Source organism: Onychostoma macrolepis, chromosome 22, assembly GCF_012432095.1.
Source record: "Onychostoma macrolepis isolate SWU-2019 chromosome 22, ASM1243209v1, whole genome shotgun sequence".
Taxonomy (NCBI): domain Eukaryota; kingdom Metazoa; phylum Chordata; class Actinopteri; order Cypriniformes; family Cyprinidae; genus Onychostoma; species Onychostoma macrolepis.
Window position 1 is genome coordinate 36,780,012 of NC_081176.1, and position 23,447 is coordinate 36,803,458.

Genomic DNA, 23,447 nt, shown 5'->3' on the forward strand with positions numbered 1-23,447 from the left:
CAAGATAAACTGGGAGAGTGACTTTTTGTGTGTCAGACATGTGTCACTTTGCTCACATCTGATTGGTCCAATTTCAGTTTGCGATCTCTAACTAAGAACATAACCTGCACTAGAGCAGGTTAGCCTTGGAGTGTAAGTTACTATGGCAATGAACGCAGCTAAAAGCCAAGCCACTTTCATGGTACCTAAAACCCAGGATTGGTGCAAACTAAACTGAAACTTACCTGGCTAGCCAACTAATCCGGCTTCAACAGAACAGAATAGCAGACCGAAAAGTGAGTTAATTAAGTGGCGTTTTTCTTTGTTTATTTTATTTTTTCTTGGTCCTCTTCTGGAATGGATCTGCCCGCCGTCCAACTCCTGTGCCTGGAGCAGATGGACCGTTCGCTGGAGGACCATACCAGGGACTTTCTCGATCTGGCGTGCCTTACCCACTTCCCGACCGCCGCTCATGCCTTCTACATCTCCAGCTTGAGCGAGCGGAGTAAGGCACGCCTGCCAGCGAACGGTCCCAAAGAGGATTTCGCCACTTGTGTGCAGTGGGTGCTATCAAGAGGAACTCATGGACATCTTCAAGATGGACCTTATAGTCTGATTTGGAGAAGTGCTAACCTGTGCTCCTGAATCTCCTGCGTCTCCACTGGTTCCATCCATCCCTGAATCTCCTGTGTCTCCGCTGGTTCTGTCCAGCTCATATCCTCCTGTGTTCCTCCCAGCCTCCCTCTCCGCCTCCTCTCAAACCAGCTAGTTCCTCGCCTCCATCTCTGCTGATGCCTGTCAGTCCCTCGGCTCACCCTCAGTCAGCGCCTGCCATGCGCTCTGTTCCGCCGCCTCGGGACTTCCAGTCTCCAGCTCCACCTTCAGCCTCAGTCGCACCGGCTCCACCGCGGTCTTCCGGATCCCGCCTCCGCCTCAGTCACCTGAGCCTTCAGTTCTGCCTTGGCCCTCCGGATCCTCAGTTTCATCCCGGCTCTCCGTCTGCTCTGTTCCACCTGGGTCTCCACCTCCAGCAGCTCAGTCTCCGTCAGTCGGTCCCCAGGTGTTGTCGGTCCCTTCTCCACCATGGCTCCTCCCACGGTCAACTCCATCGTGGGCCGCCATCCTGGCTGACCTTTGGATTGCCACCTGGCTCCTCCTGCTCCGGGCTCCTCCCTGGCTCCTTCCTCCATCAACTCCACCCTGGCCCTATGAACTGTACCCCCTTCCTGTTACCTGCCCCCCTCCTGCTCCACGTCCACCTCCAGAACCCCCACCCTCCCTCCTCTGTTGGACTGCTTTTGTCGGCGTGGGGACGTGCCGGGAGGGGGCAATATGTTACAGTTTGACCTAGTTTCCTTAGTTCCTTAACAATGGATCAGTGATTAATTTTTAGCATCCTTATGACATAAGTCTCATAAATAATTAACTATATCTACTGGTTCAAACTGTGCTTTTTATAAAGGGTTTAACTGCCAGCTTAAAAGGGGTCCTTGGGATATGACCTAAAGAAAGTTAGTAATATTGTGAAGAGCAGCGTTTCGACTCTAGCCCTCAAGGTTCCCTTTTCTGCAAACTTGAGCTTTCAAATAGAGTGAAAGTGAAACTGTAAGTGAAAGTGACGTGACACACGGCCAAGTATGGTGACACATACTCGGAATTTGTGACCCATCCAAAGTGAACACACACACACCGTGAACACACACCTGGAGCAGTGGGTAGCCATTTATGCTGCGGCGCCTGGGGAGTGTTTGGGGGTTCAGTGCCTTGCTCAAGGGCACCTCAGAGCACTGTACATTCACTCACCCCACCTACAATTCCTGCCAGCCCGAGACTCGAATTTGCAACCTTTGGATTACGAGTCCAGTTCTCTAACCATTAGGCCACAACTTCCCCCATGGTAGAGCTTTGTTAACTGTTAAACTAAAATGCTTGTGTAATGGATTAATAATAATATAAATCATATAATTATATATATATCATATAAAATAATTAGCCTATCATTAAAGCCAGACATTTTTTTTTTTTTCGTACAAGTGACCTTTAATGTGGAGCAAGATAAACTGGGAGAGTGACTTTTTGTGTGTCAGACATGTGTCACTTTGCTCACATCTGATTGGTCCAATTTCAGTTTGCGATCTCTAACTAAGAACATAACCTGCACTAGAGCAGGTTAGCCTTGGAGTGTAAGTTACTATGGCAATGAACGCAGCTAAAAGCCAAGCCACTTTCATGGTACCTAAAACCCAGGATTGGTGCAAACTAAACTGAAACTTACCTGGCTAGCCAACTAATCCGGCTTCAACAGAACAGAATAGCAGACCGAAAAGTGAGTTAATTAAGTGGCGTTTTTCTTTGTTTATTTTATTTTTTTCTTGGTCCTCTTCTGGAATGGATCTGCCCGCCGTCCAACTCCTGTGCCTGGAGCAGATGGACCGTTCGCTGGAGGACCATACCAGGGACTTTCTCGATCTGGCGTGCCTTACCCACTTCCCCGACCGCTCGCTCTGCGTCTTCTACATCTCCAGCTTGAGCGAGCGGAGTAAGGCACGCCTGCCAGCGAACGGTCCCAAAGAGGATTTCGCCACTTGTGTGCAGTGGGTGCTGGAGAATAATGGACTGTATTCCTCCGTCTGCCCCTCAGAGGAGGATATCTCCAGCCCCACTCCTGAACCAGAGACCAGCTAGCCGTCATCCCGCTGCACGGAGCTACTGCCTGAGCCCACTGCAGACTGAGAGCCTGAGCCCGCTGCGACTGAGCCTATAATCGCCACGGAGCCTAAGCCTCAAACATCGTCTGACCAAGTACGGGAGCCTGCAACAACGTCGGTCTTCGAGGGAGTTTTGGTGGTGTTCGAGGGCTTGGAGTGAAGCCCCGCCCACACTCCAGCTACTGAGGGTGAGCTGCATCTGGTTTCTGGGAGCTATCAAGAGGAACTCATGGACATCTTCAAGATGGACCTTATAGTCTGATTTGGAGAAGTGCTAACCTGTGCTCCTGAATCTCCTGCGTCTCCACTGGTTCCATCCATCCCTGAATCTCCTGTGTCTCCGCTGGTTCTGTCCAGCTCATATCCTCCTGTGTTCCCTCCCAGCCTCCCTCTCCCGCCTCCTCTCAAACCAGCTAGTTCCTCGCCTCCATCTCTGCTGATGCCTGTCAGTCCCTCGGCTCACCCTCAGTCAGCGCCTGCCATGCGCTCTGTTCCGCCGCCTCGGGACTTCCAGTCTCCAGCTCCACCTTCAGCCTCAGTCGCACCGGCTCCACCGCGGTCTTCCGGATCCCCGCCTCCGCCTCAGTCACCTGAGCCTTCAGTTCTGCCTTGGCCCTCCGGATCCTCAGTTTCATCCCGGCTCTCCGTCTGCTCTGTTCCACCTGGGTCTCCACCTCCAGCAGCTCAGTCTCCGTCAGTCGGTCCCCAGGTGTTGTCGGTCCCTTCTCCACCATGGCTCCTCCCACGGTCAACTCCATCGTGGGCCGCCATCCTGGCTGACCTTTGGATTGCCACCTGGCTCCTCCTGCTCCGGGCTCCTCCCTGGCTCCTTCCTCCATCAACTCCACCCTGGCCCTATGAACTGTACCCCCTTCCTGTTACCTGCCCCCCTCCTGCTCCACGTCCACCTCCAGAACCCCCACCCTCCCTCCTCTGTTGGACTGCTTTTGTCGGCGTGGGGACGTGCCGGGAGGGGGCGATATGTTACAGTTTGACCTAGTTTCCTTAGTTCCTTAACAATGGATCAGTGATTAATTTTTAGCATCCTTATGACATAAGTCTCATAAATAATTAACTATATCTACTGGTTCAAACTGTGCTTTTTATAAAGGGTTTAACTGCCAGCTTAAAAGGGGTCCTTGGGATATGACCTAAAGAAAGTTAGTAATATTGTGAAGAGCAGCGTTTCTCGACTCTAGCCCTCAAGGTTCCCTTTTCTGCAAACTTGAGCTTTCAAATAGAGTGAAAGTGAAACTGTAAGTGAAAGTGACGTGACACACGGCCAAGTATGGTGACACATACTCGGAATTTGTGACCCATCCAAAGTGAACACACACACACACACACCGTGAACACACACCTGGAGCAGTGGGTAGCCATTTATGCTGCGGCGCCTGGGGAGTGTTTGGGGGTTCAGTGCCTTGCTCAAGGGCACCTCAGAGCACTGTACATTCACTCACCCCACCTACAATTCCTGCCAGCCCGAGACTCGAATTTGCAACCTTTGGATTACGAGTCCAGTTCTCTAACCATTAGGCCACAACTTCCCCCATGGTAGAGCTTTGTTAACTGTTAAACTAAAAATGCTTCTGTGTAATGGATTAATAATAATATAAATCATATAATTATATATATATATTATATAAAATAATTAGCCTATCATTAAAGCCAGACATTTTTTTTTTTTTCGTACAAGTGACCTTTAATGTGGAGCAAGATAAACTGGGAGAGTGACTTTTTGTGTGTCAGACATGTGTCACTTTGCTCACATCTGATTGGTCCAATTTCAGTTTGCGATCTCTAACTAAGAACATAACCTGCACTAGAGCAGGTTAGCCTTGGAGTGTAAGTTACTATGGCAATGAACGCAGCTAAAAGCCAAGCCACTTTCATGGTACCTAAAACCCAGGATTGGTGCAAACTAAACTGAAACTTACCTGGCTAGCCAACTAATCCGGCTTCATGGTACAGGCCCCAGGTGTGTTTGATTAGGGTTGGAACTAAACTCTGAAGGATAGGGGTTTCAAGGGCCCGAGTTGAGAATTTCCAAAAGGTGTATTGGGACAAGTAGGACAGTGGCACTTCAGAGCAGGTTTGGACACCTCTGGTACGGGATCAAGCATACATGTTGTTGATTTTGATGCATTACGTACCTATATTGTTTTGATGTCTGTTGTATTGTGTTATTAAACTGGGGATAACTTTTGTTTGTGTTTTTCACCTTAGACCTAATGGCATTGAAAAAAGAGACAGAAGTCCTCAATGGCATTGAAGAGAAAGATCAAGACGAGAATCTGCATGATTTCACAACTGGAATAAAATATTTTAGGCGTTCACAGACTGAAAAGATTTCCACACGAAAAAAAGCTCTAAAGAGTGGAACAACTAGAAGTGACTTCACTAGCTTTCGGTTTGGAAAGAGTTTCAATCAACAAGGAAACCTTAAAGTCCACATTGGGGAGATCTCTTTCAGTTGCCAACACTGTGGGAAAAGTTTCACTTGTAAAGGAAGCCTTAAGATGCACATGAGAATTCACACTGGAGAAAAGCCTTTCACCTGCAAACAGTGTGGAAAAAGTTTTGCTCAACATGGAAACCTTAATGTCCACATGAGAATACACAATGGAGAGAGTCCCTTCACTTGCCAACAGTGCGGAAAAAGTTTCAATCATCAAGGAAGCCTTAACCACCACATGAGAAATCACACTGGAGAAAAGCCTTACACCTGCCAACAGTGTGGAAAAAGTTTCATTTATAAAGGAAGCCTTAAGAGGCACATGAGAATGCACGCTGGAGAGAAGCCTTTCACCTGCCATCAGTGTGGAAAAAGTTTTGCTCATCGTATAAACCTTAAAGTCCACATGAGAATACACAACGGAGAGACTCCCTTCACTTGCCAGCACTGTGGAAAAAGTTTCAGTCAAAAAGGAAGTTTTGACAGGCACATAAGAATGCATGCTGGAGAGAAGCCTTACACCTGCAAACTGTGTGGAAAAAGTTTCAGTCAAAAAGGAAGCTTTGACACCCACACAAGAGTTCACACTGGAGAGAAGCCTTTCACCTGCAAACTGTGTGGAAAGAGTTTTGCTCAACGTGTAAACCTTAAAGTCCACATGAGAATACACACTGGAGAGACTCCCTTCACTTGCCAACAGTGCGGAAAAAGTTTCAGTCATCAAGGAAGCCTTAACCTGCACATGAGAAATCACACTGGAGAAAAGCCTTACACCTGCCAACACTGTGGAAAGAGTTTTGCTCAACATGGAAACCTTAAAGTCCACATGAGAATACACAATGGAAAGAGTCCCTTCACCTCCCAACAGTGAGTGTGTTTGTATGGTTAATGTGGCTTAAGTTACCACAGCTCTGATCTTCATGAATACAGTCAGAGACAATGTCATTAGTTTTATTTTTAAGAAGTAATAACATTGTGCTTCTGAATTTTACAGGCAGTGAGCATTTTGGGGTTAAAAATCACAAGCTCTTGTCTCTGTGAACAAAGTAAGAGACGATGGCAACTTTAGCCACATAAGCATATTCAGAAAGGCTTTTGCAAACACACTTTATAAAGTGTGATACTTGTGTGTTGTGGATATGAAGGTGGACCACGAAGAGTTGGTATTGATCCATCTTTGAGAAGCAACATTTCTGCAAATCCTGCGTTGTACTTGTGTGGCAAGTGGAATATTGTTATACTAGTTTATTGAAATTACTATTATTATTACCTAATGGCACTAATGCAAGAGGCTTTTATTTTGAAATTTGTATAAGGAAAAATTGTGATGGTCATGTGATCACAAACACAGTACTGTTGTGTTATTTTTGTTTTTCTTTTCCCTTTGTATGAAATTGTTAATCTATATAAAATGTTCAGGAAACACTGTTCACGTAAGTTATGTCGTGTGTAAGTGCGAGGGTAGAGCTGATGTAATTTACGGGAGCCCTCTCTCTTTCGCGGGATGTTGTTGCGATGAGAGCTATGTTTTTATCAGCTACTACACTTGCGGGATGCTGATGAGTTTCGTTATATGATGATGCATACTTGGATAAAACTTTTAACTCTGTTTTACCGGTGTTATGAGTTGCACGTTTATGATTGTGTGAAGTGTCTGTTTACCTTTAATGATCCATGAGAGGCTTGAATGTATTTCCTGTTATATGAATGTACATGAATGTTATTGTATGTTATAACGCTCTCTTTCACGGGATGTTATTGCGATGAGAGGCACGGCTAGACCAGATATTCTCCTGTTACTATCTGATGGTGTCTGTTACACTTTAATACAGAAACTGAGAAGCTGAAAGTAAACCACATGACAACTGCATCATGGTCTAAGGTCTAGAGGTCGACCGATAGTGGATTTACCGATAGCTAGGTTGGACCACACTGGCCGATACCCATTAATCAACCGATAGCTTTCAAAATGGATACTGAAAGAAAGTTAGTGCTTAAAAAAAAAAAAAAAAAAGCAGTAATAGTACTGAACCATACTTTGTAAATGAATAAAAATTTATATTATACACTATATTGATCATTAAAGTTATTTCATAGTTTGCTAATGTTAAAAGAAGAAACTTTAAAATGTAAAAATGTAGCCTATTAGTAGCTAATAGTGAATGTTGAAATGAACACACTCTAACAAGGAACAATACTTCTACAGTTTTCATTAATGCTACGAATGGACTCTTATTGTTAAGTGTTACCATTTAATTTCAACAGCCATGCTTAAAGATGGCCATCTTTAAATATCTACACAAGGACATAGCATTAAAATTACATACATATGGATATTGTATATGTACTCACACACTTTATTTGCTTCTATTTTTTAACACTTGATAATTATCTAATCAAAAAAAAAAAAAAAAAAATGTTAGTCACACACCGGGCAAAAGCGCAGCGCTGCGTTTAGGAGAACTCAGAGGTATCTCACACGCACACGCACACACACCAGACGCTTTGCGTTCAAATCAAGTGGCGGTCTAAAACAATTTATTTAATCCCCAAACAGACATAAGTTTGCTTCAAGAATGAACAATGTGGCATAAATGAGTTTGAAGTTCGGTGTTTAAAGAAACAGAGCAAGCGGAAAGAGAACGCGATCTATTACAGCCATGGGCGGCGCTAGGGAGGGGCTAGCAGGTGCTCCAGCCCCCCCAAGAAAAACCAAAGCACCCCTTAAAAATGAAATAAAATAAAAACGTTTCACTCATGCCTAACTACTGCAATGCAATAGGCTACAACGTGACGTGATTTGCAGTCGCAGGTAATGTCAGCATTTTATTTAAAAAAATGGATCGGTTCAATTGTGCCAAGTAGGCCTGCCCCCGACTAAAGATTTTTCTAGTCAACTAGTCGCACATTTATATTAAATTGATTTGTATAATAACCTAAACCATCTTTTAATATATGCATTTATGCGTATTATAGCCTATTCCGCGCTCAAGCGCACGCATAAATTTTGCTGCAAAGCACCGGCTAAAGTAATGATTATGAATGCATCAGGAAAAATAAGACATTTCAATTATTTATTAAGCTCCGTGCACATTTTACTTTTCACTTTCAAATTTGCGGCAATTCTGCATCAAGCAGTTGTGTTTTTAGTTAATTTGAGTTTTCCCACTTTCCTTTGCTTAAATAGCTTGTAAAAGCACCGTGCGCATTTTACTTTCACTTTTAAATTAGCAGTAAATTCGGCATCAGGCGGGTAGCAACAAAATGCAAGGTAGAACATATAGCCTAACTTTTATTAACAAAACGAATAAAAACACGCCATGCTATAGGCCTATGCCTAATATAAAATAGCAAATAACTTACACATTTTAAATAGCAAATACTGTGGAACCAAATAAATGAGAAACGAACATTACAAAAAAAAAAAAATCTTCCAATATCACCTTAGGCTAAATGGCAAAATATTTTTAAAACAGGCGCTTTTACATTTCGTTTTGAAACACTTACGCGATTCTCTTGCCTGTCTCACCTCACTCTTCTTGTCAGTCAGCTCGACTCACTCTCCTCACGTGATAAATTCAGCCTGGTCTCACAAAATTCTGTGTAATGACCACGGACTCTTAACTCTGAATCTGTGGTGGCATCACAGAATCGCCGAAAATTCCGTGATGGGTTCAGAGAAGTGATACCAATGTAAGTCAGTGACAGGCATCAGCCGTGCTCCACGCACGGATCCACTGCTTCAACACCAGCGCTGCATCGGACCACGTAAAAAGAGTGACGATGCAGTTATATTTTGTATATAAAGTTATACTTTCACTGGAGCACCTAACCCCACCCCTACCCTAAACCTACCCACGTCTGAACAATATAAAACACACAGGCAAATATAAGTGCAGTCACAGGTATTTATTGCAAAAACTGTCCATAAACAAGCAGTATAATGGCAATGTTGTTACCCAATATATAATTTAATTATGACGATAAAATTCCCAGTATCGCGTGTGCATATTGATGCTAAGGGTTTCCTATTTAAAGTGTTGAACCAGTGGATCCGTGCGTGGTTCACGGCTGATGCCTGTCACTGACTTACATTGGTATCACTTCTGTGAGCCCATCACGGAATTTTCGGCGATTCCGTGATACCACCACAGATTCGGGGGTTAAGAGTCCGTGGTCATTACACGGAATTCTGTGAGATCAGGTTGCATAAATTAAATCTGGTCTGTGATGCGCGACCGTTTGTTCGGTGTGCTGCATTGAGCAGCGGCGTTTAGTTCTAATTGTTGTCTGTTCTCTCAACTGAGCTAAAGTATTTTATCACTATTAAAAAAAATCAAAATGACGGTGAGGGACGGTGCTTAACACCGGTATCGCCGCCAACATCACTCCAGCAAGCCTAAAATGCACCTACTACATAATCAGAGAAGATTTTTTTTTTTTTTTTAATAGGTTTTCAAGATTTCTGCAAATGTATTTCTTATGTCTGTGAACTGGTTCATTGTTGTGAGCGCTCCATTCACGGAGACTGCATGAGATGACAGAAAGCACATCCAAAAATGACAGGAGTATTTTAATCTCATTCCTCAGGAAAAAAAAATTATAATAAATTATTGCGCGAACGCACCCAGTAGACTAAGCGCGATAATACTCCCACTCCTCATAAACATTTGAAATGCGCCTATAGCGATTTTATTATTCATAGAAAAAAATTATAATAACAACAACATGTTTTAGTCATATTTACTATTAATTGCCCAGCTCCCCCTGTCATTGATCTAGCACCCCCTCAGCACCTGTGTTCAAAATTCTCTGACGCCGCCCCTGATTACAGCTCTCTACATGGAACATACATTAGAGCCACAGAAAGACAAACATTTTGCTGAAAAAATGCACAATACATAATTTATAGCCTTTAAAGTCATTATACATTCACAACGATTTGGGACAAATATAATGTAATTTAATAGAAAACTATGTGAATGGCGCTGTGTTCCGCGGCAGGCTTTTCTGTCGGCTGTATTTAAATGCGAGTCTGGAGTTTCCCGCTCTGTGCAGCGCGCAGTGTCACGTGTCAAAATAAACAACACGTGCTGTCAGTGATTTCCGTCTAGAGGCCGCTCTCGTACTGTATAATGCCAGCGGACGCCTTCTCAGCCACTCCGGCAACGGTTGAAAACCGGGAAACACTGTGGACACATTAATGTTCAAACAGTATAATATGTCTTCTTTAATTCATTTGTGTATTTTGGTTAATTATGGATCTGATTCTCACTTAATTGATGAGCGGGAATTGTATTTTGTGAGTAAAGCTGCAAATTCGGTAACACTTTATTTCGATAGTCCACTTTAGGCATTCTGCTAACAGTAAATAACTTTACAACTACATATCAACTAGCAGTCATTAGAGTATTAGTAGACTGTCTGCTTAATATCTTCTAACACTTTTGATGAGTCCACAACATACAACGTACTGACTATCAGAAACTTTACAAGTATATAGGCCCTTTCGCACTGCAGGAACCTTTTCATAGTACCTGAACTAATTGTGGAACTACCCACTTTTTGGCGTGTTCACACCGTAGGAACTAGGAAGTGTTTTAGTTCCCGGAACACCGTTTGGAGGAACTAAACTAGCTCCTACTTCAGAGCAGGGCCTAAAACAGTTCCATAGGAACTATCGTGACATAAGTGTATGCTGATTGGCTAAACGCGTACGAAAACGCCTCACCCGCCATGATTTAATATGCCGTGTAAACACATACTGTGTAAACATCGCATCAACTGGACCCATAGATGGACGGACGCTGAAGTGCAGGCACTTTTGAACATTTTGAACTCCTTTCCGATCTTTCAGTCGTTTGACGTATAAGTTACGTCGACATTCCATGTCCGGTATTGTGAACCCCGCAAGACACAACAACATCACAGCTCCGATCACAGCGTCCTCATCCTCCTGTTGTTAACGTTGTTCTTCTTTGTTTTCGCTGTTGAACGCCGCGCACAATTGACGTCGCTGTCGACCGGCTTATGTCACTTCTTAGTACCCACTGTCGGTGCGAGTGCAACCCTTTAAATGGTGCTGGGAAATAGTTCACGCAAAATCGTCCCAGTACTTTAGTACTGTACTTTTAGTTCTGGAACTAAAGCGGTGCGAAAGGGGCTTTTGTCAACTTATTCTACTAACCCTAAACCTACCCTACTGAGAGTTAGTAGACATGTAGTTACAAATTAATGAGAATTAGTTTACATGTAGTTGACATGTAGTTACAAAGTTACTTATAGTTAGTAGAATGTCTAAAGTTGACTATCAAAATAAAGTGTAACCGCAAATTCCTCCATTAACGTCAGCTGCCTTCATAATAATCCTCTGATACGTGCACGTGAAAATCGCGGTGCAGCATAAATGATAAATCTGTTAGAAAGTTACTAATGAAAAAATGGCATATTTAAGCACAATTTATTAATATGTACTTTTGTATAACAATGCATTTGTGTCACGCTATAAATTGGTACAGTATACCTAAAGTCTGTTAAATTGAGTAGCATTTGAATGCAATCAAGATGTTTGATCAGGTTTTAGGCATCGTAAACTTTCCCTCCTCCCTTGTTGTAACGAGATTACAGATGCAATTACAGATGCATGTCTAACATCCACCTCTGATTCAAAGGGCGTTATCACCGCTGCTATCTTCTCCAACGCTAGCAGGGACAGTTGTCAACTTTCTCTTTGAGCTTCAAAGAGATTCCGGGGGAGCCACGACCCGTGGCCCAGACACACTCAAAAGCCACAATGTGCATAGGAAAGGACATTGGCTCCATTTATCCACAATCAAACTGTTCCAAAATGTATATAGTGAATTCCTGTGTTGTATGCATGCTCCTAGATTATAGTAGCTAAGTTATAACTCTGTAGTACTGTAGTGAAGCTCCAATTACTTGGATCTAGACATTAACTGCCTTAATGTTTTCCAAACCCTTGCATAGGTATCAAAATGACTGTCTTCTGATTCCCACATTAATGGTGTATATCAGTGGTTCTCAACTGGTTTGGCCTTGGGACCCACGTTTCCCCACGGTCAACAAGCCATGACCCACTTATATATAATATATATATATATATATATATATTGTGGTGGCCAGAAAGCACCAGTGGGTCCCCCACAAAGCAGCCTCAACACCTTCATCATCTCGGAGAGCCCCATCAGAGGAAGCAACCAGGTCTGGGCCACCCAGAAAGATAGTTCAGGACCAGGGATAGCTCCAACACAGGTCTTCACCCTTTCTCCTCTAACAGGGAGCCTCAGCTGCAGGCTGTTAGGGACAATCAACAACCACCAGATAAAAGGGAACAGAGAGGCTTCAGTACTCTCTCAGCCGGGGAGATGAGCAGATGCTGAATGCTGGATCACTCTAAACCGAGACAGAACAAGTTCTTGAGGACAGAGGTTCAGTGGGATCGTGAGTAGCTTGAACATCTTTGACTAACCCTAAAGAGAGATTGAGAGACTAAAGAGAGATTGATCTGCTGCCCTAGAGCCAACCCCAGAAGGAAGAAAGACTTTAGTTACGGTTTTCCCCCACCTTATTGTAAAATAAAGAGAATGGAGTTCTGTTCCACCAAATACCTGCCTGGTGTGTTGTCTATGTGGATAACTTGAGCTGATCTCACCAAATCTTGTTCAAGGGTTTATATACATACATGCATACATGCATGCATGAATGTTGTGGAAAAGTTCATGTATTTCAGTAATTCAACTCAAATTGTGAAACTCGTGTTTTAAATGAATTCAATGCACACAGACTTAAGTAGTTTAAGTCTTTGGTTCTTTTAATTGTGGTGATTTTGGCTCACATTTAACAAAAACCCACCACAGCTTCTCAACAAATTAGAATACTTCATAAGACCAATAAAAAAAACACTTTTTCGTGAATTGTTGGCCTTCTGGAAAGTATGTTCATTTACTGTATATGTACTCAATACTTGGTAGGGGCTCCTTTTGCTTTAATTACTGCCTCAGTTCGGCGTGGCATGGAGGTGATCAGTTTGTGGCACTGCTGAGGTGGTATGGAAGCCCAGGTTTCTTTGACAGTGGCCTTCAGCTCATCTGCATTTTTTTGGTGTCTTGTTTCTCATTTTCCTCTTGACAATACCCTGTAGATTCTCTCTGGGGTTCAGGTCTGGTGAGTTTGCTGGCCAGTCAAGCACACCAACACCATGGTCATTTAACCAACTTTTTTTTGTACTGTAGGGATGGTCATTAATTGAAACCCAAATGTAAGTATTCTAATATTTTGAGATACTGATTTTTGACTTTCATGAGCTGTAAGCTCTAATCATCAAAATTAAAACAAAACAAAAAAAAAAACTTTTGAAATGTTTTACTTTACATGTAATGAATCTAAAATATATGAAAGTTTCACTTTTTGAAATGACTTACAAGAAAAAAAGAACTTTTTCACGACATTCTAATTCATTGAGATGCACCTATGTGTGTATATATGTATGTGTATATATATATATATATATATATATATATATATATATATTTGTAAAAAAAAATAAAAAATTTCACAAAAAAGTAAGTTAAGACTGTTAAAGGGATATGTGGGTATCACGACTTGTATGGCTTAATATAACGTAAATGATGTCTCTTACTGAAATATGTAGTAGAAAACCCATTAAAGATTTGTTATTTTAAATCGCATCGTGTTATACATATTTTGAACTATGGGGGATGCCATTATTCTGATGACGTAAAATGGTTGCAATTGGTTGAACTACGAGTCTGTCCTCGCTGCAGCCTGTAGCACGATGACGTACTGGATCAGATCCGATACGTAGTGGATGTTTGACACACATGCGCAGTATTAGATTTTAATGCGCATGCGCAAAGGGGTTGACATTAAAGCTAGTATTAAATGTAAATTAAACTGTAATTACGAGATATATAGGTGTGTTTCATAGGCTTACACAAATTATAGTATGCTGTGATTTTTAAACCAGTAGTGCAGGCTGTTCAAACTTTAATCAAACTCTGTGACTTTTGTTGGCTATATGAATAAAATAAGTTTATTATCACACTGATGATTAGGATGGCGTAGTTTTGAATGAACAAGTTTATTTTTTATTAAGTTTGATTCGTTTTGGAAATCCAAATCTACTAATTACAATTTAGTTTGTTCTTTATGAAAAAAAAAAGGGTTCTATTGTCTTTATTTTTCCATAATAGTCTTCTGTCAATAATTCGTTCATGAATCACATATTATTTTTCGTTCTCACTCTCTGTTATATAGGCCTACATGACAGAGTATAAAAGTTATAGGCTTACTAAAATATGCAGACATCTTTTTAATACAGTATAAAAATAAAAAGAAGAAAAACAATCATGTCAGTCGGGGTTCTGTTAGATAATAGACCCGTTATACCGGGTTTTTACAGTCAATCCTTTGTCCTACAAATAAATACACACACGGTCAGGGACAAGGTATATTAACACAAAGATGACCATTTCTATGTTTTTGTGTGTTATTCATATGCAAGTTAAATCCCTGGAGATAGAGAGACTCAATGACTAAACATATAGGCTACCATCCATTCTGTTACGAGAGCTCTCTCTCTCTCTCTCTCTCGGCTTTTTTTTGAGTGTTTTGTATTGTATCAGACGATGTGTGAAAAGCAACTAATAGAACATTTATTTTACCTGACCTTATTAGCAAGGTAAAGTCTTAATATACATTTCATGTTTTGTTTTTTTTTAAACTGGTTATGAGACACACAACAACACATGACTTATACTGTAATTTAGATTTGGGTAGTTTACAGTGGTTTGATTTGACAATATGACGTTGCAATATACATACTGTATTACAAATGAGGTAAAACACTTCCCTTCAAATTCAAATGTGGATTTATTTATCTGCGTATTTATTTATTGTTTTTGCAGGTTTGGCCTTCCATAATCGTTTAGGCGCGCACATCTATAGATATATCATAAAGTAATATTATTTTATAAAATAGGTAAATGAAGTAAAACACTTACCTTTGGCATTTCCAATTCCCAGTGTGAATATCACTATAAATCAATATGATGTTATAAAATACATATTTTAAATGACGTAAGTTAAAACACTTACTTCTGGTGTTTCTGTTACAGTTTTTCTGGATTGCTAACACACTGTAACTGATTCATTTGGCCCATTTTTCCAAACCATTCATACAGTTCTCAAAACAAAGACAAATTTCTCAAAACGTTTGACACATTGCACCTGTTTGCACACATGTTCCAATTTGCTCAGTGTTTTCTGCAAAACTCTACACAAAAATGCCATCATTTTGCACAGATTTAACCATGTTCTCATTTAGAAAACACAAACACACAATATAACTACCTCAAGCATCAAAAAATGAACACAAACAGCACATGTTTATCCATGTGTGAACATTCAGTAGCAGAACTGATGACACACAGGCCATAATCTCAGGATTATGAACAAGAACACAAGTGATTATGTGTTTTGGAAAATGAATCCTGGTAGTGGGAGACAAAGAGGAATTGGAGGAAAATAAAATGAAGGGGATGAGGTCAAAGGTCATTGTTCCTGATGAAATACAGTTTTTCTCAATTGCTAAAACACTAAACCCTATTGTCTGAACCAAATGCTCAGTTGCCTGAACCCACTGATTGAATCAATCACTCTTTTGGCAAAACCATAAGCACTTTTCACCTGTTTAGACACAACTTGCCAACACATTTTCATTGTGATGCACCGTGCTGCATAATGGTGAGCACAGGTGACAAAAGTCAAACACAATTAAAGCACAGGTGTCACCACTTGAACACAACAACTCAAAATTGATCACACTTGTGGCTAATGATGTGAGGGAACATATACAGTAAGCCACGTCAGAGAGCACTGGTTTGTGAGGCCCTACAATGGATAGAAAACTGAGAGGAAGAGTTTGTGTGAGAGAAGGTCGAGGTGGTCAGCGAAGACAAAGAACAGTAATATCTGATGAAATCAGAGCTACTGTGATTGACCATGTTCTTGTCCATGGTATGAGCATGAGGGAGGCTGGACAAAGGGTACAACCAAACATCAGTAGATTCACTGTGTCCACCATAATCTGAAGATTTAGAGAAGAGAACAGGTAATTACCTTTTTTTGACATTATAGTACAGTATGTAAATGTTGACCGCAATTACTGTATGACATACTATATACTGTACCACAGTATACTGTAAGTAAATATGTTTCAGTACATCACTGTACCAATGTACTGTAGTATTGTACTGTAGGGTTGGTCTAACTGTTTGTAGGCCTAGTATTCCATGTATATTTTTGTAACTCCATGTTCTCTTTTTGTAGAATTGAAAGACTGCCACATGGGGGTGGGAGGACAGGTATGTTCTCCCCACACCAAGAGACCCTAATTGTTGATATGGTCCGTGAGAACAATGCCATTAAACTGAGTGAAATTCAGCAGAAGATCACTGAGGACCATATAAATTTTGAGGGTATCAACAGTGTCAGCCTCCCTACTGTTGATCGTGTCCTCAAGCGCAACAGACTGCGCATGAAACAGCTATACAGAGTGCCCTTTGATCGCAACTCAGACAGAGTCAAAGAGCAAAGATAAATCACTTTTTCCGTATCACTTACAAAACTATATCTATTTCTACAGAGGGTTTTTGAACTGGATGCAATGGAAAGACCCCATGAATACATGTACATGGATGAAGCTGGGTTTACAGTTTTTCTGGATTGCTAACACACAATTCATGAAACAATTCACCATTTTCTCACAACTATAAACACAATCTCAAAACTACACACCAACTTGTGCAAACTTCAAACTTCCAGGTCAAAATCAAATAGTTTAGTCAAAAACATATTCTCTTTTGTCAGACTCAAACTTTGGCCTCAGATGATACACAAACCTGTCAAATACTCAGACTTCATTCCTGTCTAGAGAACACTAGTGAGATCAGTTCAAAACACTGTTACCAAAACCTCCTTTTGTGAAATAGTAATCCTTTTGCTAGTCAATGTCTGTTACAGTATACAGCATAAATAAAGGGGTGCAGATACAGTAAAATTCAGCAATTAACTTTAAGAAAAGTTTACTTTCATTACACGACTGTAAAGATATCTTACAGTAGATGAAAAGCACTAGAAGAGAAAAGTTCAAAGACCAAACAACTGAATATACAGTAAACACACACTGGACTATACTGTCAGTTACTGTGAATGAATATATATATATATAAATACATTCATTCATTAATTCAGCATCCTCAGCCAAATTGCATTACAGTATTGGTAGTATCCTTATTTGTTATAGCGTTTTCTTAGTCTTCTGAAAAAGACTTCTCTGCCTTCCCTGGACAGTTGTCTCTCAGTTCTGCACAAATAGAGTAGATGTAAGGATTACTTGGCTACAAATCATTTCAACAGTAATGAGTTTGAGGGTGTACAACATGTGCTACATTATTTACTGTACATAGAATAATGAAAGTTGTCTCATCTGAAGTACTGCTGCTATGTACTGTAATTATATTGTATGTGTCAGTAGTATTGAAACCTTGTAGATGAGCCTGTAGGCCATCTTCCCTCACGGTCAGTCCATGCAGAAGAACACGGTCAACTATAGTGCTTTGTATTTCATCAGGAACAAACGACCTTTGACCTCATCCCCTTCATTTTTTCTTTTCTCCTCCTATTCCTCTTTGTCTCCCACGACCAGGATTCATTTTCCAAAACACATAATCACTTGTGCTCCTGTGCATATCATCCTGAGATTATGGCCTGTGTGTCATCAGTTTTGCTACTGAATGTTCACACATGGATAAACATGTGCTGTTTGTGTTCATTTTTTGATGCTTGAGTTAATTATATTGTGTGTTTGAGTTTTCTAAATGAGAACATGGTTAAATCTGTGCAAAATGATGGCGTTTTTGTGTAGAGTTTTGCAGAAAACACTGAGCAAATTGGAACGTGTGTGAAAACAGGTGAAATGCGTTAAAAGTTTTGAGAACTATATGAATGGTTTGGAAAAATGGGCCAAATGAATCAGTTATAGTGTGTTAGCAATCGAGAAACACTGTAATCTCACCAAAAGGAGAAGGAGAGGCCGTAATGTGATTGGCCATCGGGCCATTGTTGGTGTTCCTGGGCAGCGTGGTGGCAATGTCACATTATGTGCTGCCATCAGCAATCATGGGGTTGTCCACCATCATGCCAACCTGGGGCCCTACAACACTCACCAGCTCCTCCATTTCCTCAAACACATGCGAGATGCTCTGTTAGGGCAGCAGGATGAGCATCCCATCTATGTTGTTGTTTGGGACAATGTGAGTTTTCACAGAGCCCTCCAGGTTAGAGAGTGGTTCAATATGAACCAAGGTTTTATCAATCTTTGCCTTCCACCGTACTCCCCTTTCCTAAACCCCATTGAGGAATAATTCTTCTCATGACGGTGGAAGGTATATGAACGCCAACCTTACACCAGGGTAAATCTCCTGCAAGCCATGGGACTTGCCTGTGGTGACATAGGTGTGGAGGCATGCCAAGCCTGGAAACGGCATGCCAGGGGTTTTTTCCCCCGTTGCCTGGCCAGACAAAATGTGGCCTGTGATGTGGATGAAGTCCTGTGGCCTGACCCAGTACGGAGACATGATGCTGTGGCTGAGTAATGCACTTATTTGTATATTTTGTACTTTATTTGTACATGGGCTTACTGTACACAAGTGGCAAAACGCATAAGATTTCTGTTTGTTTTTACAAGTGCTACGTGTAAATGCACAAGATTTCTGTTTTGTCTCTTTGTACAAGTGCTAAATGCACAGGTTTTTTTTTGTTTTGCAGCATGCACTTAGCCTACAGTGAACAATAAACATTTATTTCTCCAGCTTCATGTCCTGAGCATTGTGTTTTCTATTTTTCTACGTAGTGTTTAGTGACTGTTCCGTAATGTTTTTAATTTTGATTGACTCGGGGCACGATTTGAAAACATGGTTCAGTTTTGAGCACAGATTGAACTGTTTTGAGGTGAAAGTTTGGTTTTGCAAGAAGAGTCTGAGGTTTTGTGAATGTAGCTTGAAAATTGGGTTTTGTGTTCACAGTTTAGAGAAAAGGAGAGCAGCTTTCAAGAAATGTGTCTTAGCAATCGAGAAAAACTGTATAAAGCTTTATAGTTGAGCATGTTCTTCTGCATGGAATGCATAAGGAATGCTGTCTGCAGGCTCATATACTTGCACATTACAATTACAGTACATAGTAGCAGTACTTCAGATGAGAGAACTTTCACTGTAAATACTGTAGCACGCAGCCTCAAACTCATAACTGTTGAATTGATTTGTAGCCAAGTACTTCTACGTGTATTTGTGCAGAACTGAGAGTTGACTGTCTTGGGGAGGCAGAGAAAGTCTTTTCTCAGAAGACTAAGAAACTTAACAGTAGTGTAATGAAAGTAAACTTTTCTTAAAGTTAATTGCTGAATTTTACTGTATCTGCACCCCTTTATTTATGCTTTATACTGTAACAGACATTGACTAGCAAAAGGATTCCTGTTTCCCAAAAGGAGGTTTTTGTAACAGTGTTTTGAACTGATCTCACTAGTGTTCTCTAGACAGGAACGTAGTCTGAGTATTTGACAGGTTTGTGTCTCATCTGAGGCCAAAGTTTGAGTCTGACAAAAGAGAATATGTTTTTGACTAAACTATTTGATTTTCACCTGAAAGTCTGAAGTTTGCACAAGTTGGTGTGTAGTTTTGAGATTGTGTTTATAGTTGTGAGAAAATGGTGAATTGTTTCATGAATTGTGTGTTAGCAATCCAGAAAAACTGTAATACATATATGCACTATTTGTAAGCAGCCCAGCTGCAATTGCTTTGGCAATACAAATGTATAGTTTTTGTCATGCCAATAAAGCACACTTGAATTGAATTGAATTGAATTGAATTGAATTGAGCACACACTTTACAGACAAACCTATTCATGAAGTCTCTTAAAATCAGTTGTTGCAATATACAGGGTCTGCACTCTTCTATTTTCGGTAACAAGTCTGCAGACCAAGACTTACTCAGCAGTGTAAAATATGGACATTTGTATCTTTCATGAAATGTGGTGTCGCAGTAATGAGGCTTTACATTGTCCAATAGGATACAAAGAAATTGTTGTTCCTTCATTAAAAAATTCTAATATTAAATATGGCCGTGACTCAGGTGGAATACTTATTTGGCACAAAGACAATTTGAAGCACTTGATAAAAATCATTAAAATTGAAAATTCATCTATTTGGCTTGAAGTGAAATCAGTCATATCACAGCATAATCTCTACCTCTGTGTGCTCTATATTCCACCTCACGACTCTCCCTATTACAACCAGCAAAGCTTTCTAAAGCTACAGACCGACATCTTGCACTTTCAGTCAAGAGGACATATTCTCATATGTGGAGACTTAAATGCCAGGATCGGAAGAGAAATTGATTATGTGAATATTGTAGATAATCACATATCCAACGACACCACGTTTCATTCTTCATTAATTATCACACCAAGAAACAGCTATGATAGTTTAGTCAACACCGATGGAAAACAAGTGTTAAAACTCTGTAAAGGTTTAGGACTATACATCATTAATGGCAGAACCAGAGGAGATAGTTTAGGCAGATTCACCTACTGCTCCAGATTACGAGCCAGTGTAGTTGATTATTCAGTTACAGACATTGACCCAAATCTTATTAATGCCTTTATAGTTAGACCTCAACTTCCCATTTCTGACCACTGCCAAACACTGCCGGAGTCTCTCTCTCTCTCTCTCTCTCACACTCTCTCTCTCTCTCTCTCTCAATTCAATTCAATTCAATATGTGCTTTATTGGCATGACAATTGTTACAATGTCAAAAGCCAACAATGTACAATGTTTTTGATTTAAAATTTTCCTTATTCTTTTACAATCCGAATCAAACCATTTTTCGTTCTCTTGTTTTTGCTTATGAGTTTTCTTAGTGGTTTTGAGATTAGATATTGTTGCCAAATGATCAAATATGTCATTTATGTTTTTTACGGCCAGATTTATGCCATATTCATTATGAGGATAAATGTTCTCTATAAAGTTTTCCATAAGTAAACACACTTGGGGGTGGTCAATTGCAGTCAGATATTTTTCAGTGCTGTTTTGGACCCATCTGTAATTTTTTCTAATATTGTACAGCGTACTTTCCTTTTTAAATACACAGTTATTTGACTGTGATCTGATAGGGGTGTTAGAGGTTTGACTGTGAATGCTAGATCTGTGATCATGTAATCAACTGTTGAGCAGCCATGAAATGAACTGTAGGTGTATCTTCCTAGAGAATCCCCTTTCACCCTGCCATTGACGAGGTACAGACCGAGGCTTCAACAGAGCTCGATCAGAAGCTTCCCGTTTTTATTTATTTGGGAATCTGAGTTATTCCTTGGAAAATTGACAATGTTTTGTTGAAAGCTCTGTCCAGAAATATGATTATCCCCACTGTCTGTGGTGTAGTCCGGTAGGGATCCTGTTCTGGCATTGAGATCCCCACACACCAGCACACTTCCCTGGGCCTGGAAGCGGTTGATTTGACTGTGGAGGGTCTCAAAGATGTGTTCATTATAGTAGGGAGATTCAGAGGGAGGAATATAAAGAGCACATGAGAATATATATTTCGTAGTTTGATTGAGTTGATTATCAATTTTGAGCCAGATATGAGATTCTTCTTCTTTAATTATTTGGATGTATTTAGCCATTTCAAGCTTGTACCAAATGACTGTGCCCCCTGAATCTCTCCCGCGTGTAATTTTTGCATGTTTTTGGGATGATATGGATATTTCATGATATCCTGGAGGACAACGAGTGACCTCATCAGTTCTGTGCCATGTTTCCTGTAGTATTATGATGTCTATGCCTGCGTCCCAATGTTTATACTATCCATCCTAAATAGTATGTGAGATTACAATAAGTGTGTCCCAAAGCATAGTATGTTGAAAAGAGTATGCCAAAAGTCCCCGGATGGTCTACTATTTCAGGTCGATTTTTGAAGTGTGGATCTGTGCACACTCTAATGGCTAAAATTGCCCACAATCCATTGCGCTTTGGCGAAGGATTCTGTCCAGAACTACAAACACAAATAAAAAGCGTTAGAAAAACAACAAACGTGGCAGAAGCGCGCGATCTACCTAAGGGTAGAGAGGTTTACAAAAAGGGGTGTGAGTTACTAATAATCAACATTTAACCTGGTAAAAAAAATATTTATTTATTGTCATCCACTTGATTGGCTCTCTCTCTCTCTCCTCTCCACCTGTAGCTGGTGTGTGGTGAGCGCACTGGATCCGTTGTCCTGTGGCTGCCGTCGCATCATCCAAGTGGATGCTGCACACTGGTGGTGGTTGAGGTTGAGGACCCCCACATGATTGTAAAGCGCTTTGGGTGTACAGCAATACACAATAAAGCGCTATATAAATGCCTCATTCATTCATTCATTCGTTATCTGTGTTATATTTAATCTGCAACAGCCATGTGAACTTTTATAAACATCCATTTGGTCGTTAACTTTTAAATGCATCATTATGCAGAAAATATGAGCAGAGTTCTTGCCATGAAAGAGAACAGACTGGCAGATCAACAAGCTACTTTTTTCTCTCCAATATCGTATGAAATGAAATGAAATGAAATGTGGAGGATGTTAACAGTGACAGAATGATTGACAGGCCAATTTACATTGACAGGGTGCGTGTAACAGATGAGACAGAGCAGTCCGTTAAAGACGCAGTTGTTTGACATGATAGTATGTCCCAAAGCTTGCCTACTCTTCTACTACACACTAAAAAGTGTGTACTTTTTCATCACCAAAAGAGTACATACCTTAAGGGCGTAGTATAAATATGTACATTGGGACGCAGCATGAGTCTCTCTCTCTCTCTCGTGCACATGTGCTGGTTGAGTGGGTGGAGCGAGAGCGTGTGGCTGCTGTGTGAGGTACGAGTGGTCTTTACTTCTCTATCTTTATTTGTTTGTTTTTCTCTCTGTATTTATGTGTATAGTTTTTATTTTTTTTATTATTTGTTTTGTTTTGTTTAACGTTGGTTATTTTGTAAAAAATAGAGAAGTGAGTGTCGTGTTTAGCTGGGGCGTCCGCTCCCATGTGTTGGGAGCGTGGCTACCCCAGGCAGCGGGAGTTTTAATTCATTGACAAGGCGGCACGGTGTGAAAATAGATTCAACTGCTAGTGTAGAAGAGTGTGGATTAGCAGTAGGGGAGGAGATTGGACATGATAATA

General features: G+C 40.8%; 1 protein-coding gene across 7 annotated transcripts in view; it reads left to right on the plus strand.

Annotated features, from left to right (window-relative positions):
* LOC131529881 (gastrula zinc finger protein XlCGF57.1-like) overlaps nucleotides 1-13,602 on the plus strand; it is a 31,503-nt gene extending 17,901 nt beyond the window's left edge. For 6 of the 7 annotated variants that reach the window (XM_058759847.1, XM_058759852.1, XM_058759850.1 and 3 more), the window contains 2 exons: nucleotides 4,914-6,009; nucleotides 12,130-13,602. In XM_058759847.1, the coding sequence (XP_058615830.1) occupies nucleotides 4,914-6,009; nucleotides 12,130-12,235 (1,202 nt within the window). In that variant the 3' untranslated portion in view covers nucleotides 12,236-13,602. Of the gene's footprint in view, nucleotides 1-4,913; nucleotides 6,010-6,136; nucleotides 8,742-12,129 lie in introns of those variants that run through there. The other variant, XM_058759851.1, reaches the window with a different exon arrangement.
* Nucleotides 13,603-23,447: the final 9,845 nt, after the last annotated feature.